The sequence below is a fragment of the Amphiprion ocellaris genome, chromosome 14 (genome assembly GCF_022539595.1).
Source record: "Amphiprion ocellaris isolate individual 3 ecotype Okinawa chromosome 14, ASM2253959v1, whole genome shotgun sequence".
NCBI lineage: Eukaryota > Metazoa > Chordata > Actinopteri > Pomacentridae > Amphiprion > Amphiprion ocellaris.
The window spans coordinates 5886051-5901972 of NC_072779.1; the positions used below are offsets into that span (position 1 = coordinate 5886051).

General features: G+C 39.5%; 1 protein-coding gene across 2 annotated transcripts in view; it reads left to right on the forward strand.

Annotated features, from left to right (window-relative positions):
- The first annotated feature begins 894 nt into the window (after nucleotides 1-894).
- The window catches only part of dpysl3 (dihydropyrimidinase like 3), a 42967-nt gene continuing 27939 nt past the window's right edge, over nucleotides 895-15922 (forward strand). The window contains exon 1 of one of the 2 annotated variants that reach the window (XM_055017404.1): nucleotides 895-1084. In XM_055017404.1, the coding sequence (XP_054873379.1) occupies nucleotides 1046-1084 (39 nt within the window). In that variant the 5' untranslated portion in view covers nucleotides 895-1045. The remainder of the gene's footprint in view (nucleotides 1085-15922) is intronic. The other variant, XM_055017403.1, reaches the window with a different exon arrangement.

Here is a 15922-nt window from a genome sequence, read left to right on the forward strand (position 1 = left end):
GATAGGACGGGTGAAGTGAAGGGAAGGGGGGGCGTCCACTTTAGGTTCAAACAATGGAGACACATGGCCGGGTGGGGACATACAGAGAGAGGGTGTGTGTGTGTGTGTGTGTGTGTGTGTGTGTGTGTGTGTGTGTGTGTGTGTGTGTTTGTGTGTGTGTGGTAGACATGTGGGGTGTGTAATGTGGTGGACAGGCTCTGTGACAGCTGCTGCACCATTTTTTTCCTCTGTGTTCACCAAAACAGAATCTGTAGGTTGGAACTGATGAAGATTAATGCACATAAATATGAAACTTGAATGGATCCAGGATCTATGGATTCATGTGGATTTGATTTAAAAATATTTTGCTTGTGCTTATAAATAAATATACGCTTAAATCTCAAATTATCCTCAAACCACAGCTCACTATGTTATCCTCCAGAATTGTAATTGTGCAATAAGATTTCAAAATGGGTGAATAATTCCAGCCTCCAGCGCTGTAGGTGATGGATGCTGATTTCTACCTTGCATTGTTTTGCTTCTTCCTGTTTGTCACCAGTTCTCTTCTAATCCATCAGTCGTGGCTGGCCGCCTTTCTCTGATCAATTCATCCCCTCAGTGGCTTTACAAATCAATAGACACTGAACAAACCAGTGTGGTGGATTTTAAACCGCCTGCTTCTGATTATTTTCCTTTTTTTAAGGAAATAGGCATCTCTCAGTGATGATTGCTATTAAAAATATACTTTATGTGCAACAAACAATGTGTGACAGCTCTGTAATGCAGACAACTGGCTGCATCTCCAGCTGCTCCACTGCGCCCTCCGGTGGCAAAACTGTGCCATCGCGCCTTTTTCCACTTGCGCGTACTGAGGGAGGGGCCGGGCGACTGGACCATAGACGCTCCTATAGCACTCAGAGAGGCACTGTACATCGTACTGACAGAGGGGCGACCATTCCTTGAAGCTCCCATCCAGGCGAGGGCCGCTGCAGCATCCGCAAAAGAGGGACTATCGGGTTATTTTTTTACAGCTTGGTTTTAAAAAGGTGGAACCGGACAAGAAAAAATGTCTTATCAAGGAAAAAAGAACATCCCAAAGATCACTGTGAGTAAAAAAAACAAAAAAAAAAAAAAAAAGAGTTATTTATGCTTGACTGGCTGCAGGAACTTTGATGCGCGCTGTTGCAAATCACTGCGTAAAGCTTTGGCGCTCGGAACGATTTATCCTTTTACAGCCCCCCGAGGACGGGTTGAAAATGTGCTTTCTTGGTTCGGCTTTGACTGCAGCGAGACGCTGGAGAAATGCGAACAATGAAATGGCATGACTGGGTACCATAGTGACAGCCAGGCAGGGAGATAAGGCGTTTTCTTAAAGGTGTCATGCATCTTCTTTGTTGAGGGGATCCATGCCGTGAGCTGAGCCGGCTCGCCCATAGGAAAAAAAAAAAGATTGTAATGCTTCTGTAGGGACTTCTGCTATCTGCAATGCATAGCTGTGACTTTATGGATTGCAGAAAATCATAATTTGGTAGCACATGCTCATAATAATGCATTAATATAGTTTAATTATACCAATTTTCCCTAGATTCTCCATCCAGGTTGCAAAAAACTGAGGCATAAATTGCAAAAAAAATAAAAAAAAATAAAAATAAGAAGAATAAAAAGAAATGTTTGTGGAGTAATTGGAATCACATTTTGGCCATTTTGACAAGAATATGTTCCCTTGTGGGGATTATTTCAGCCCAATGGGAGGATATTGAACAGGGATGTTGGCCTCATTTTCAGTCACTCTTTCTTGCCCTTTTGATACACACTTCAAAGTATCCATATGATATGTTACTGGATTCTAATTATAATTTCCAGTGGCTGTTGGCAAATGAGTGAAGCTAAGTGTGAAATAAAGTATTTATTTTATTGCCTATGAGCTCATATTTCCTACAAATGGCTGTATTTGCTGTAATGTTCAGGTTGAAGTCTCCTCCCTGCAGACTACAGTTGGGCTGGTGTTGCGGGCTGCTGGTGCAGCAGAGAGTGAGAGGAGGGAAAGAAGGGAAGGGGAGAAAACATACGCCCATTTGTGATGAGCTGTGATAAGCCGCTTGCATTTCTGCATCGTGAGAGGAGGAAAGACTCGGGCTGCTGTCAGAGCTCTGAGGGTGTGGGGGTTGAATTTGGGGGCAGACTGGTGTCACACAAGCAGCCAGCTGGGTGCTGGTGTGCTACAACTGCAGAGAAAAACCTCTCCCACTCCCTCTCTCTGTCCTTCTCCCTCTCTCGCTATCTATCTCTGTGTGTGAGGGTCTGAAATGCCTTCCTGGTCTCATTGTTGCGGCTCAGGCTGCAGCCAGGGGTGTGTTGCTCGGCTGTGGGAGACTCAGCCTTTGTCTCGGCTCCTCAGCTGATTCTCCACCACGGGGGTGATTTGGGGGTGATTTGGGGGTGATTTTGGGGTGATTTGGGGGTGATTTGGGGGTGATTTGGGGAAGACTTGGGTACTCTGGCCTGTAGGGGTTTGTGTCTGAGCTTAGTTTCTTGACACCGTCAGTCTTAAAGTAGGGCATGTGTCTGTTATATGGGCCAAAGCATGGTTTACAGAGTCATTATTGAGATTTTAATTTCACCATCCCCCTGAAGACTCGATGGCTTTTAATTAGAATTTTGATGTTTTACACCTGCGTATACATATGCTGATTATGTTAGAATACACATATTCACTTATAAAGTCAGTAAAGGGTGATACAAGCGCAAGCACTGAGCCAATTATTAGACTCATCAAGTTAATATTCAGGCTGCACAGTGGCCTAGTGGTTAGCACTTTCACCTCACAGCTAGAAGATCCTCGGTTCGTGTCCCTGCCTTCCTGGGATCTTTCTGCAGGGAGTTTGCAAGTTCTCCCTGTGCATTTGTGGGTTCTCTCTGGGCACTCCGGCTTCCTCCCACAGTCCAAAAACATGCTGAGGTTAATTGGTGATTCTAAATTGTCCGTAGGTGTAAATGTTAGCGTGCTTGGTTGTTTGTCTTTAAGTGTGGCCCTGCGATAGACTGGCGACCTGTCCAGGATGTCCCCTTCCTTTGCCCTAAGCTATTATTATCAGTTTATTTAAAAAGGGACCATGTACAATATTAAACATAAATGCTTCCATTTGTTGTATTGCACCAGAGTTAGCTTTAAGCAAATTTCCATCTGCAGTGTAGATGAGGATTAAGCAGTGTATAGATAATGAATGGATGGAAACTAATATATCTCCTCTCTTGTTAGAATGGCAATAAATCACAGACTAGCAGGATGTGTAACATGAGTGAGCAGCATGCAGGTGGATGTCTTGTTCCTGAACATAAATTTTTCAGCTGGAGATTGAGACAAGCTCCACTTGTAACCAGCATGTTGACACAGATTGACAACTGCTACCACCGTATCTCATTGATGTCCCCGACCAAGAGAAGTTCACAGGGGATTAATTAATGATGTAATGAAGCCCAGTTTTCACTCAGCTTTACCAGTTTAATCAATATACGGTGTCACCAAGAGGTAGAATAGTCCAATAGATTGAAGATATAATCTGTAGGGTTTAATTCCTGGTCGATTTGGTGGTTTTATTCGCTGTTATGGCACTTTAATCATACATGTTATAGAATTTCTTCTCAAAAGATACTACTGAGCAGAGCGCAAACACACCTATTTGTCTATACTGTCCTCCAAACATCAGTCTTTCCTGCAAGTGCCCAAAAATCTGTTTGCATTAAAGTCCCAAAGCCTTCCAGCAGCTAAACAAAGGAAGAAATGGGGTGATGTTATGTTGGAAACACAAAAATCCATCAAGGGAGGTGGTCAGGGTGGATGGACGTGTCAACAAAAAGTCAGATTTAAACATCGGCGAGCAGTGTTTCTTTTCAGTCAGCAGTCAGTGTTATTCCTTCTTAAAAGCATGACCACAATCATTCCCTAACCATAGCCATGTGGTCACATATTGCTGTAACCATAGTGATGAAGATCCCCCTAACCTCAGCGTAATTTTGACAAGAAACCATGATGTTTCCCAAGTTGTTTTTGTGCCTAACCAAACCTTAACCATGGCATCATAAAACAGACATCCCTTTTACACCCATGTTTAGTCGCAGTTCTGGTTGTTGCACACAAATCAGGTCCTCGTGCTGATAGAAATGTAGATCAGAATGTAGATCACTGAGGGCAGCAAACACATAGTCAGTGGCTACTTAGAAATCCAACACAAAAACTTCCGTATCTGGTTATAGAACACCTAAACAAGCTGAGAGGGTTTATTTTGTAACGCTGTTGTAGTAAAAGCAGATTAATGAAAGCAGTTATTGTCATAAGTAATAGTAACATGAGCACAGGCTGTTATCTGAGAAGCGCTAATGTGTCAAAATCCAAGTTTAATCCTGCATGAGAAGCGTGAACAGTTAGTGAAGACCACTTTATTTATATAGCACTTTCATGCAGAAAGATTAAAAATACAATAGAACAATACGAACAACCTCCCAACCCAACATCGTTTTTGAAACAAAGGGCTCAAAAATGCAGGGGTTGGAGAACTAATAACAGAATGCAGATATGTTGTATGATTATTGATTGGAAAAGGCTGGCTATAATAGCATTAAAAAAACAAGATTTGATTTAACTCATATTTTAAATGTTAAAACAACTACGAAGAATTAGGGTGATTCCGCACTCCTGGAGAAAAATACTGCAACCCTTATAGTAGTTTGTTGGTTAAACTGGCCTGAGACAAATGACCATCAGCTAAAGTTGGAAAAAGTCAACCAAAATTAGTAGGGATGTCCGATAATATCGGTCCACTGAGAATGCATCCAGTGGGACATCACAATAAAATAAAATTATAAAATATCAATATCAATAAATATAAATATATAAATATGAATAAAATTAGGCTGTGGTTCAAACCTCGATGTGGCCACTGTCAGGCCCTTCAGCAAGGCCCTTAACCCTTCCTGCTCCAGGGGTGCTGTACTATGGCTGACCCTGCGCTCTGACCCCAATTGGGGTAAGCGAAATGCAACATTTCACAGTGCTGTAATGTATTTGTGACAAATAAAGGCAAATTGTTATTGTTAGATATATCGGTACTGGTATCGGTTGATATCGGAATTGGAAATTGAGAGTTGGACAATATCAGCATATCGGTTATTGGCAAAAAAGCCAATATCGGGCATCTCTAAAAATTTGTCTTCTGTGCTGAAAATGTCCAAGTGATTCTGAAAGGCTGCGACTGCTACATCACAAAGAACAGCTCTTACTTATTTACTGCAAGGAAAATTCCCTGTGTGTCCATCAGTGCTAGACAAACAGCTCTTCATGGAGTTCTAATACTATCCTTAAATACTATACACTTAAACCCTATACCTGTTTCTAACCTCCCAGACTTTCCCTCTTCATTTCCCCACCAGTCCGTTCTATTCCAGCTGTTTTCGCACATCTGCTCCCTGCCAGAGTGGCGCTGTCAGATTTCTAGGTGTGGTTCTTCCCTTCCCCTCATACCCACTCACAGCAGCCTCAGTGTTGTTCCAGGCTGGTGCGTGTCTTCGGTAATCCCCTCCAGCTGGAAACGAGCATCTGTGGCCATGAAACGGTGCCGGCAGACGGTGGCTCTGCCCGGGAACTGAAACCCCCGTTGACGTACCACAAAACAGTCCTCCGCTGCTCCAGACCATCACCACGCTGGCTGCAGCCGAGTGGGCTCGAGCGCAAACAAAACACCCCGTGGCCACCCAGATGTTGCAGTGCCACTCACCATGGCAACGGACACACAGTTGTGACGGCAGGAAAATACAGTCCCTGCTGGGTCCGTCGTGTGGGATTGTGATTTGACACACACTTAGATTGAGTTATGCACACAAACAGACGTTTCTCAGACTTCTTGACTGAGAGAGTTTATAATTCAACCTGTTTGGCTCAATCAAAGCCAGATTTGGTTTCTTTCTGTCTTTCATCGCCATGGTTACGCTGTTACATTACTCCAGCCTATCACAAGATCAACATTCCAGACAAGCAGGGTTTCTCTATGACCGTGGCTGGCAGGAGCCTTCACAATTAATGCAGATGGATAAGTCTCATTGTTTTCACTTTTCCAGAATGTGAAAAAAAAAAAAAAAAAATCCTGTTGCAGTTTTGGGTAAAGAGTAAATATTTTTGATTGCTAGGCAACAGGGCTGCAGCAGAGGCACTGGTGCACATTCAAGATGACTTCCCTCTTCCACTGGTCCCCGCCTGGCCTCCCCACAGCTCCCTCCACCCACACAAGGGTCTCTGCCATGGCTAACGGAGGTCTCCTCTAATATCCTCTCAGCCCCCTTTGACCTGTTTTGTAGCCATGGAGTTTTCCAGGAGCCTTATTAAGCACCGCCGAGTGGCTATTAGTAATTTGCATCCCAGTTTACGAGCTCTTCTCCCTCCAGTCTGGTGAAAGTGGAAAAAAGCTGTCAGTGGATATCAACGTAGTAGTACAAGAACAACATCCTGCCGTCTATTTTTGATTACCGCTGGCTTGTGTAACAGAAAATGACAGTTTCCTGCTCAGCGAGAGGCGCGTTATTTTTGGCGCTTTGTTTTTGTTAAGAGTCCCGTGACAAGATATTTTTTCCATCTGAACTTTACTCCGCTTTGATGCCAAAAATCTAATAGATGAGCTTGTTGCCACTAGTAAGGAGCTGCAGTTGAGGCAGGAACAAACCTTACAAAGCAAGCGGAAGCTCACATTTCCTAGATAACGCATATTCATTCTGTCTGCTTAGTTTTAATGAAAGACATTCACAGCCTTTACTTTTATTTGATATCACACTATTGGGACTGATATTTTCTAAGCTTGTGTGGCCGACTTTAAACAGTTTTGATGTTTGCGTGTTGTTTGTTTTGAACTTAATCCTCCCCCAAATGTCCTAAGACAGCTAAATCCTCCAGGTTTAGCCAGAGCATTGAGAAGAGGTCAATCGCACAAGTGCATATAAGTCTCTGGCAATAGTTACACACAAGTAGTTTGTTGGAATATAAATTTGTGTTTACAACCCATTAAACCCTTCCACAAAAAAAGAGTTACAAAACATACTGTCTGACCTTGCAAGTTGCCTCAATGCTGCATTTTTCCGTCATTCTGGGTTTTGTAACTTGCATCATTGGCTCTTTAGTGAATTGTAACTGAGTCATTTTTAAATTTAACACTTTATTTAGATTTATTTGACTCTGCAGCTGTGTAGGTCTGGTTGTTCTGGCACTTAAAAAGCACAGTTAGTTTTGTCTTTGTAGGCCAGTAATAGCTGAACCATCTTGAAGAACTCATATTTGCCATTTTTTTATTTACCAGAGCAGTAACATGTTCCACTAACTGACTATGAGACTGATAAGGTCTTATGAAAGAAATCAGGAGGATTTTAAATGTGTCACAAAGGTCAGTGGAAAGACACAAATGAGCACAATTAGACATCATTTCTGTTCTGGCTGCTGCGAATGGAGATGGTCTTCCATATCAATCCAAAAATGATGCTTTTTCCAGTGTTTTGTTGATCTATTTCATAAATATACAGCGATTTATAGAAAAAAGATACAAGAAACAAGTAGAGCAGATTCAGCTGCATAGTTGCTGTACATTGTTACCAGTAACTAATATCTGTAGCTCATGTAGGGGGATATTTTTCACTTCCTGAAAGTGGGTGCCATAGCAACAGTAGCATGACTGACAAATGAGGACATGGTCAGTGACCCTGGAAGGTCAGAGCAAATCAGGATCAACATCGTCATTGATGTCCCAGTGTAAATATTCTAACCCAAGATCAAATTGTGTAATAAAACAAGCATATCGTATGTTTTCTCCTGCCTATTTTCTGCTAATAATGCATCTTTGTGCTCTTATTTGATCAGATTCTTGTTACTGTACGGCAGTTTGAATTGTAAGGTGTTTTAGTTTTCAATTACAGCTTTTTTGACATGAAATTAGTGTAAGAGTGTAAGAATAGAACAAAAAAGAGAAAATTACCTCAAAATTGTCCATTTTTCTGCTTTGAGGTGGCATGAGATAGGACTTATTTGAAAGAGACTGACATGAGAGCTCTGTCTGGCCAATGAGGTTTGTCCCAGTTTGAGCGCTGGCTTTTCCAGTCCCAAAATCCTCCACAATCTTCACAATTCTCCAAATTCTCCCACATGATTGAATCTCTTCTTTCACCAGTAATCGACCTCTGTTAAGATGCATTGGTTCGAATTTTCATGAAAATTCAATCAATGCAATAATACTATGTTTGATGCACAGAGATACGTTTTTAATGTTAAAAAATAGACAGGCAGCATTTTTTCTAAATAACGATCCAAGAACAAGGATGCATCACACCTATTATCTATGTAAGTGTACTGTGTGCTCCAATACCATAAAACTATACTACATAGGATCCCAGAGAAAGAGCTTGCATGGCATAGATAGTTTGTTAAATGCCAAAGATACCCGGATGTCTTTCTACATCCGGCTGTATTTTGCAGAATACAAACCATCATGCTTTTTTTTTTTTTGACCATTCTGACCCACAATTCTCTGTGCAGCTGAAGATACATTACATATATCATGGAGTCTCCCACAAGCATGAACTAAGTCGAGCCATTGAGAGCTCAGAGACATATGACAGCTTATTTTGCACAGAATGTGATGGATATATGTGCAACCTGTGCAATGTTTACGGCACCATATAATGACAAAATAGTATGATGCAATTTTATGTATACTCCATGCAAGAATATGTACTTTATAAGGGTAGATGTATGTACTGAAAATAAGAAGAAAATTTATGCGATTTAGACATAAACTGTATGCTTTAGGTATGTATGGCCTTTTGCAGTAAAGACTAAAGAAGATTACTGAAACTTTAAAGCAAAGACGGGGATAATAAACGTTTAAAATAATTGTCCCACAAGCTTTCAGGTGTGTAATCAGAAATCAGTTGAAATCAATGTCCATTCTGAAGTATCTGCTGTCATAAAGGTGAAAACAGACCATATTACTACACAGACAATGTCAGTACAATTATTAGGTTGCCATGCATTGTGCACCATAAGAATTTTTCTCAGCTGTTACTCCTTTTTTGCATCAAGACAAGTCTGTTGTCAGTTTTGATGTCATATTTAATGATGAATGCAGCATCTTGAAGCAGCTGTGGTCATGCGGTCCAATCCTAGACTCAGGACTCGCATGAAACCCACTTCAGCCACTGAAAGCCATTAAATCGTCTTTGTTAAAGCCACGACTGCAGCAACAACTCAAGCAGCATTATGTGTTCATTATGTGGACGGTACTGTCCCATGAACAAACGGTTAGCTTTATTCTTGTGACCGCGTAATAGCACAGATGGTTTGACTTTGACAGTGAGACTGTTAGAAAGCCGCAAGACTCGTGCTACATTCAGAGGAACAATGTTATAGTGACATCTGCAAAAACTTTATGAAGGAACCCAATGAGAAACTTCCTGGTTAGACAGTTGGTTATGATGTGTACCTGCAATGCACCCGCTTACAGGAAAAACTAACTTCGTGTTCTATCATTCTTAGCCATATTTGGAGAATTTTACTGAATCGTGGACAAATTCCGACACAATAAACAGTCTTCTGGCACATATTAACTTCATACCTGTGGCAACATTTTTGAGCAGCATGGTGATAAATGTACCACGTACGTGTAAATAATTTGTGTATACCACATTGCCGTGGTCGAATGACATGATTCCTGGTGAGTGTAACAAATTGAGTGTGTTCGTCATAGATTCTATGAAAAATCAGCAATAAATGTTGAATCTGTGTTTAGATTTATGAGGTGTGCTTAAGAAATGTGGAGAAAAAAACGTCTCGGATTATGTGTCTTTTAAAAAGCTCGACAGTTTGGCCGCACTCTGCACCGCTACCTCTTGGGTTGATGCTACGTGTTTGTGTCTTGTTGCTATTCAAGAAGATCTGCGCCGCTTTATTTTTTGATTGATGATTCGAGTTGTTGATGTTAAGCATTTTAACATCATGTGTAGTATCAGTATCAAATGCAACCCTGAGAAACCCAAAAACGGACGGTTACTGGGTTGTAATGGAAACATAGAGCTATCGATTGTTAATGATTGTGGTCTCTTGCATGTTTTTATCAGCTGGTGGGAATAGTGGTCAGAAGAAAAGAGGAATATGTGTGTCTGTGGAAGAGAGATTGAGAGAAGCTGGTATAGCGCTTCACTAAGGCTCCCATGCATGAGGGCACACCCCTCACTGCAGTATCGTAAATCACATAAAAACTCTTTACTCGTCTCATGCAGTTGATGAGAGCAGCTCTGTATTGCTGAGTTGGACTCCATTAAGGCTGCATTAGAGCTGCAGGGTTTATTTATACTATTGATTCTGCTTTTCTTTAATCACTGAGTCATTTAAATATGAGGAAAAGAAAAATCTCCTTGTTTTGTCAAACTAACTTCTCCAAAACCCCCAAAGTATTTGGTTTACAAAGACACAAAACAAAGAAAAGCCACAAATCCTCACATTTGTTTGGCTTTTCTGCTCATTAAATGGCTGAAACAATTAATTGAATGTCATGATTGTTAATTTTCTCCACATGTGGTTTTTGATTGGGTTCACATTTTGAGACACAGATGTGTAGTTTCCTGTGACTCACAGCAGCTTTTACCCGGCTTTTCACCTGACGAAATGCTGGAAGTTTGTGATTCATCCGTTGTTTGCCGTAAAGAAGCAAGAATTGGTTGATTAACTGATTACTAGAAAATCTATCTCCAACTATTTGGATAATAAATTTTTGTGATATTTCAAGCAAAAAAGTTTAAAAAATCTGTGGTTTATGACTCCTTTTGGTGTACTGGACTGACAAAGCAAGCTGTTCCATCTAAAATGATAAAGCAGCTGATGATAAAATGATTATTATATTAATTAACCCTGTAAAACCCACTGTGTTATTTTTTAGTATTTATATGTATGTATGTATGTATGTATATTTATATATATAAACTCAAATATAGAAAAAACTGAAAAAAATACAATAAAGCAAAAAATATTATATCTTATATATTTTTAGATCTATTTTGCTAAAAAATGTATATATCTCTATATCTATATCTATATATATACATATATATAGGTAATGTGATTTTTTATTTTCATATGTTCTAATTAATTTTTTATGTTTTATTTTCTTTATTTTTTTGCTCTTTTTTCCTCTCTATATATATTATACTATATATTTTTCATATATTTTATTTGAAAAAGTCATTATATATATATATATACATATTTTATGATTATTTTTGTTTCATTTTCTTTATTTTTTGCTCTTTTTCTATATTTGTGTATATATATATATATATATATATAAAAAAAATAAATAAAAAAATATGCTTTGTTTTGTTTTGTTTAATTCTATTTTTAATTGCTCATTTTTTTTTCTATGTTTGGGTCTTACAGGGTTAATTATGAAACATTGCAGCCCTACTTTTTAAAAATTATTTTCCACAATATGTTATTTGTCCAAAGTATGAGAAGCTAAAAACTGTGAATATTGGTGCAGTGGGTTGGTTAATTCATTGATTAATCATCTGTTCGTTTCACCTTTATTCTCTAAAAGGTGAAAAATTCTAATTAAGAATGACACAGTGCAGAGTGTTGGAGTGTTTGAATAGTGCCCTGCTTTGTAAGAAACTGTCTCTGAGCTAATGAGCGACAGTTTTAGGGCAGCTCGCTCTCTAGTCAGATCTGTGCCGGTGCTGTGTGTTGTAATGCTTCAGGGTGTGGTTGCTTGGGAAGGCTCCGGGCTCCGTTTCACACTGCTCCATCACCATCACCACCACATGCACACAAACATGAGATAATATGCTTATATCATCCGAGCCACATACAAAACCGTATTATGCTTTTTTCCCTTTCCCTTTTTTTGCATGTGCGAAGGAAAGGCTGCAGTTTATTATAGTGATGAAACTCTGGGTCCACTGCCAAGGGTGTAAATCACTGCACACATGTGCTGATGGGAAAATATGGAAGCCTGTCCCTCTCTTAGCAGGGCGAGGAGCTGAATCCTGCCATTTTACTGAGCGCAGATGTACAAATGAGGCTTCCCTTGTGTGTTACAGAAGCTAATACTGTGTTTCAAAAAAACTAGTCATGAAGGTAATGTAGAGAGATTTGCCACTTTTTCCACATACAGAAGTTTAAATACTAGAGGCTGCAGCTCATCTTTTTTTTTTTTGTTATTTAATAATTGATGTGTCATTTATGATATGAAACATTAGATACAGAAAAAACTATCAATCACGTGTTGTCAAAACATCTTCAGATTGATTATTTTGTAAGACAAACAGCTCCACACATACGAAATAACTACTTTAAATGCCAGGGCGATTGCAGAAACTGATACCAACAAATGTTTAGTATTTTTGCTTCATAAATGACTTAAATAATTAATTAAATGTCAAAATTGTTGAATAAGATTGGGTGATTTAGACATGCTTTGGGGAACTGACAGTTCACAACATATCAGCAAATCTGCTGGGGCACTAAATTCCCCTTAAAAACATGACGTAATACATGAACACAGGTTTTTGTGAAAGTCAGGAGGAGGTTTTTAAAAGGAGCTGCAACAGGAAACAGCACTGTCATGAAGGTATCAGCAGACTAGTAATAAGGAAGTTGTGCTGTAATTCTCTGTGCATGTGATCTGGCATTACTGGGATGGTAACAATTATTTTAATTACTTATGATTCGATTTAGTTTAATGATTTTATCAGAGGCTGAGGTGATGCCTTCAAAGCTGGTTTTGGCTGAAAAACAGAACACAAAACCCAAAGAATGTCGATCTGAGGACCTATAAGGCAAAAAACCCAAAACAAAACAAAAAGCAACATTGAGAAGTATGAACCAGCATATAACGGAGACAATGTCCCAAATCAGGGGCCAGAGTCTAAGACTTGACCGTGTTCAAACGTTAAAGATCTTCAGAAAATCACCAAGAGAAGTCAGCATTCAAGGGCAGCAGGATTTATTGTTGACAAAAAAACCCACAAGTTGTTCTTAGCAGTGATTAACACCCCAAGAAAAAGTAAAGATACTGAGCCGTACACCGTCTTTTATGCTGTGAGAGTTGGTCATTTTTCCATGTCTATTGCTCATATGATAGGAGTGACAGTTTTGACACCATTATACCCTTCTAAATGTAATGGTCAGATCTTGTCACCAAGATGTCTTATTTCATTGTTAGGTTACACTTTACAGTGGACATTAATTTATCTTTCAGTCATGCTTCACAGAGAATATGCCCACACATATTCAGACTTTTACTTCCCATCTTACCCTCATTTTTTAATGACAAATTTCATGCCTAATATACTACTTGTGTGTACTGTTATGATTCCAATATATATTAAAATGATAATACCTTAAATATACACTATTATGTATTGAGCACTCCATACCTCATCTCCCAAAAAGCATCAAAGTTAGAAGTTATACCTTGTGATCTCTAATCGACCCTTCAGCCGTCCTTACACAGTTTCTCGGCCTTCTTTTCCCACACACATGTTCAATACAATCAAAGCATTGGTGGTTATTGGAATATTCAACATTAAGTACTTCACACACAGATATTACTCATCAATTCAAATAGCATTCGCCAGGATTACGTCATCATTCACTTTCAGCACATCATATACTGCAATTAGGACTAAAAACACTTAGATCAATTCATCTGTAATCAAATAGTGGTGAAATAATCATCGGTCTGTTGACTGCTTGTTTGAATAATGGCGCTCTAAACACTCTGTGCTCCCCTGACTTACTGTTTCAGTACATCTCCATGATGGCCAGTTTATTAACCACCAGCTCTTGCCCATAATTCAACCGACTGCACCTTTCTGCCAGCTGACATCTCCTGTAGTGCTCCACCCTGTGGCTGTACAACAACCAGCCGTTCGCTTACTCAGCTATCAGCGGAACCAAGTAGTCTGCACCCCTCCTCTGTAGCCTCTCCCGTTGCCGTGACAACCGTCTGCCAGTGTCGGTCCATGTTGCAGTGGCAGCGGCGCATTTTTTTCCCTGTCTGACTGTGTGGCGTCATGGCAACGCCCAGATTGGAGCATAGCACAACCTGTAACGTTGAAGCGCTCCTCAGACGCTACGCTGCTCGCTGGTTTCACTTTGGAATGTGTGCGTCAGATTCAGTGAAAAAAGATTTTTTTATTATTATTTTCTAATGCAAACTAAAAATAACCCGCCTCATGAAATGATTAGTAATCTACAGTGTATTAGTGATTGCATCTGGTCCACTGGATAAATGGATTATGGCGGGAAAATAGCATCCACAGTTAGCGTTGTTGCATAACAAAATCTGGATGAACGTGGTTAAGATGTTAATCCACGATCAGTCCTTTAAAAGCAGCTTCGACTCTGCTTCCAACAGCAAACTGTCAATGTTTCAAATGATATCACCCCCACTGCACAGGGTCATTTTATAGGACACCGGTGAAAGTTCTATCAGTAGCTGCTCTTGAAGTTTTATTTTTATTAATTTTGTTGGAATGCTTCTCTATAAATGTCTGGCTGTTTTTTTTTTTTTATCCTGTCAAAGCTTTACTCACTGTGAACTCATTTTTCACTTTTGCAATGAACTCCTGCACCTCTGTAAAAATGACACAACCATGACTAGAAGTAGAAAGAACTCAGTAATATCTTTTGTGCAATGTGGCACAGTTAAAAGTTTGAACTAAATCTCTTTGATTATTTATTTTGCAAAAATTTAAAAAACGGTAATCCACGTGTACCACATTTTTTCAGAGGTGTTAAAGATGGACAAACAGTCTAAACACTGTACATGTTTTACTAAATTCATAGTTGTTTCATTCCCATACTTAAGTTCCAGCTGCTCAGTATATGCACGGCCTGCAGTTCAGCTGAAAAGTTCCTGAAATTTTGTTGTGCGACTCACAGCTCATGGTTTCTTAATTGCACCAAAGAGTCCTCCAATTTTTGTTGTTTTTCTACAGAATGTGGCTTAAATTTGGTTCATTTTCCTGACCAAACAGCGCATCACGCATAGTTAGTTTATGGATTGATGGAAAGTTGAAAATCTGATGATCATTTTACGTTTTTATATTTTCTGGCTCTAAACAAATTATGCCATTTTATTTATTTATTTTTTTAAATGATAACATGCCTTTCAACTTGCCAGTGGACTTTTGGGCCCAGAAGGTTAAACTAGGACACAAAATCTATCTTCACATGAAAACTCAAAAACACAACAGAAGGGCTGTCTGAAGCATGCCAAATCAGCAGGCGCCAATGTAACTCTAACCCTAAAGCAATGTTGGGCAGTCAAAGGCCTAACAAACAAAAAACAAGAATACCCTATAAGGCTACCAACAACAGTGTATCGAGGAAAGAGGGACTTGTGTAGACTGATTCTGACACCTCTGTTCCTCCGTAGAGTGGAAAAACTGTACATAAACATGTAAAAAGTCCTCTCAGGAAGGGTAGCACCAATATTATTTGGTCATGTCATCCGCACTTTATTAACCTTTATCAACATAAAATCAATTAATGTAATAATGGACGTAATGACACCGACTCTATTAAATCTATCTGCATGTCAACACTGCAAACTAAGTTCACCCTGTCATGAATTTTCCATTGACCTAAAACTGCTTTGAGTGTGGATGGAAAGCCAAAATGCATAGATAAAGCTACATTTTCAATATCCTGCATATGTGTGGAAAGGATTTTATGTAACAACAGTCTATAAATGGAATTTACAGATAAGCTCACACATGTACTAGCTAAAGGCCTGTTTGACTATGCAGTATTTTTGTGTTAGCTCATTTTGTCCAGCTATGGGTTTTCACCCTGTCTGTTTGAGGTAATTGGAGAAAACACTGAGCTTCAGAGTACCAGAATTTACAGTATGTT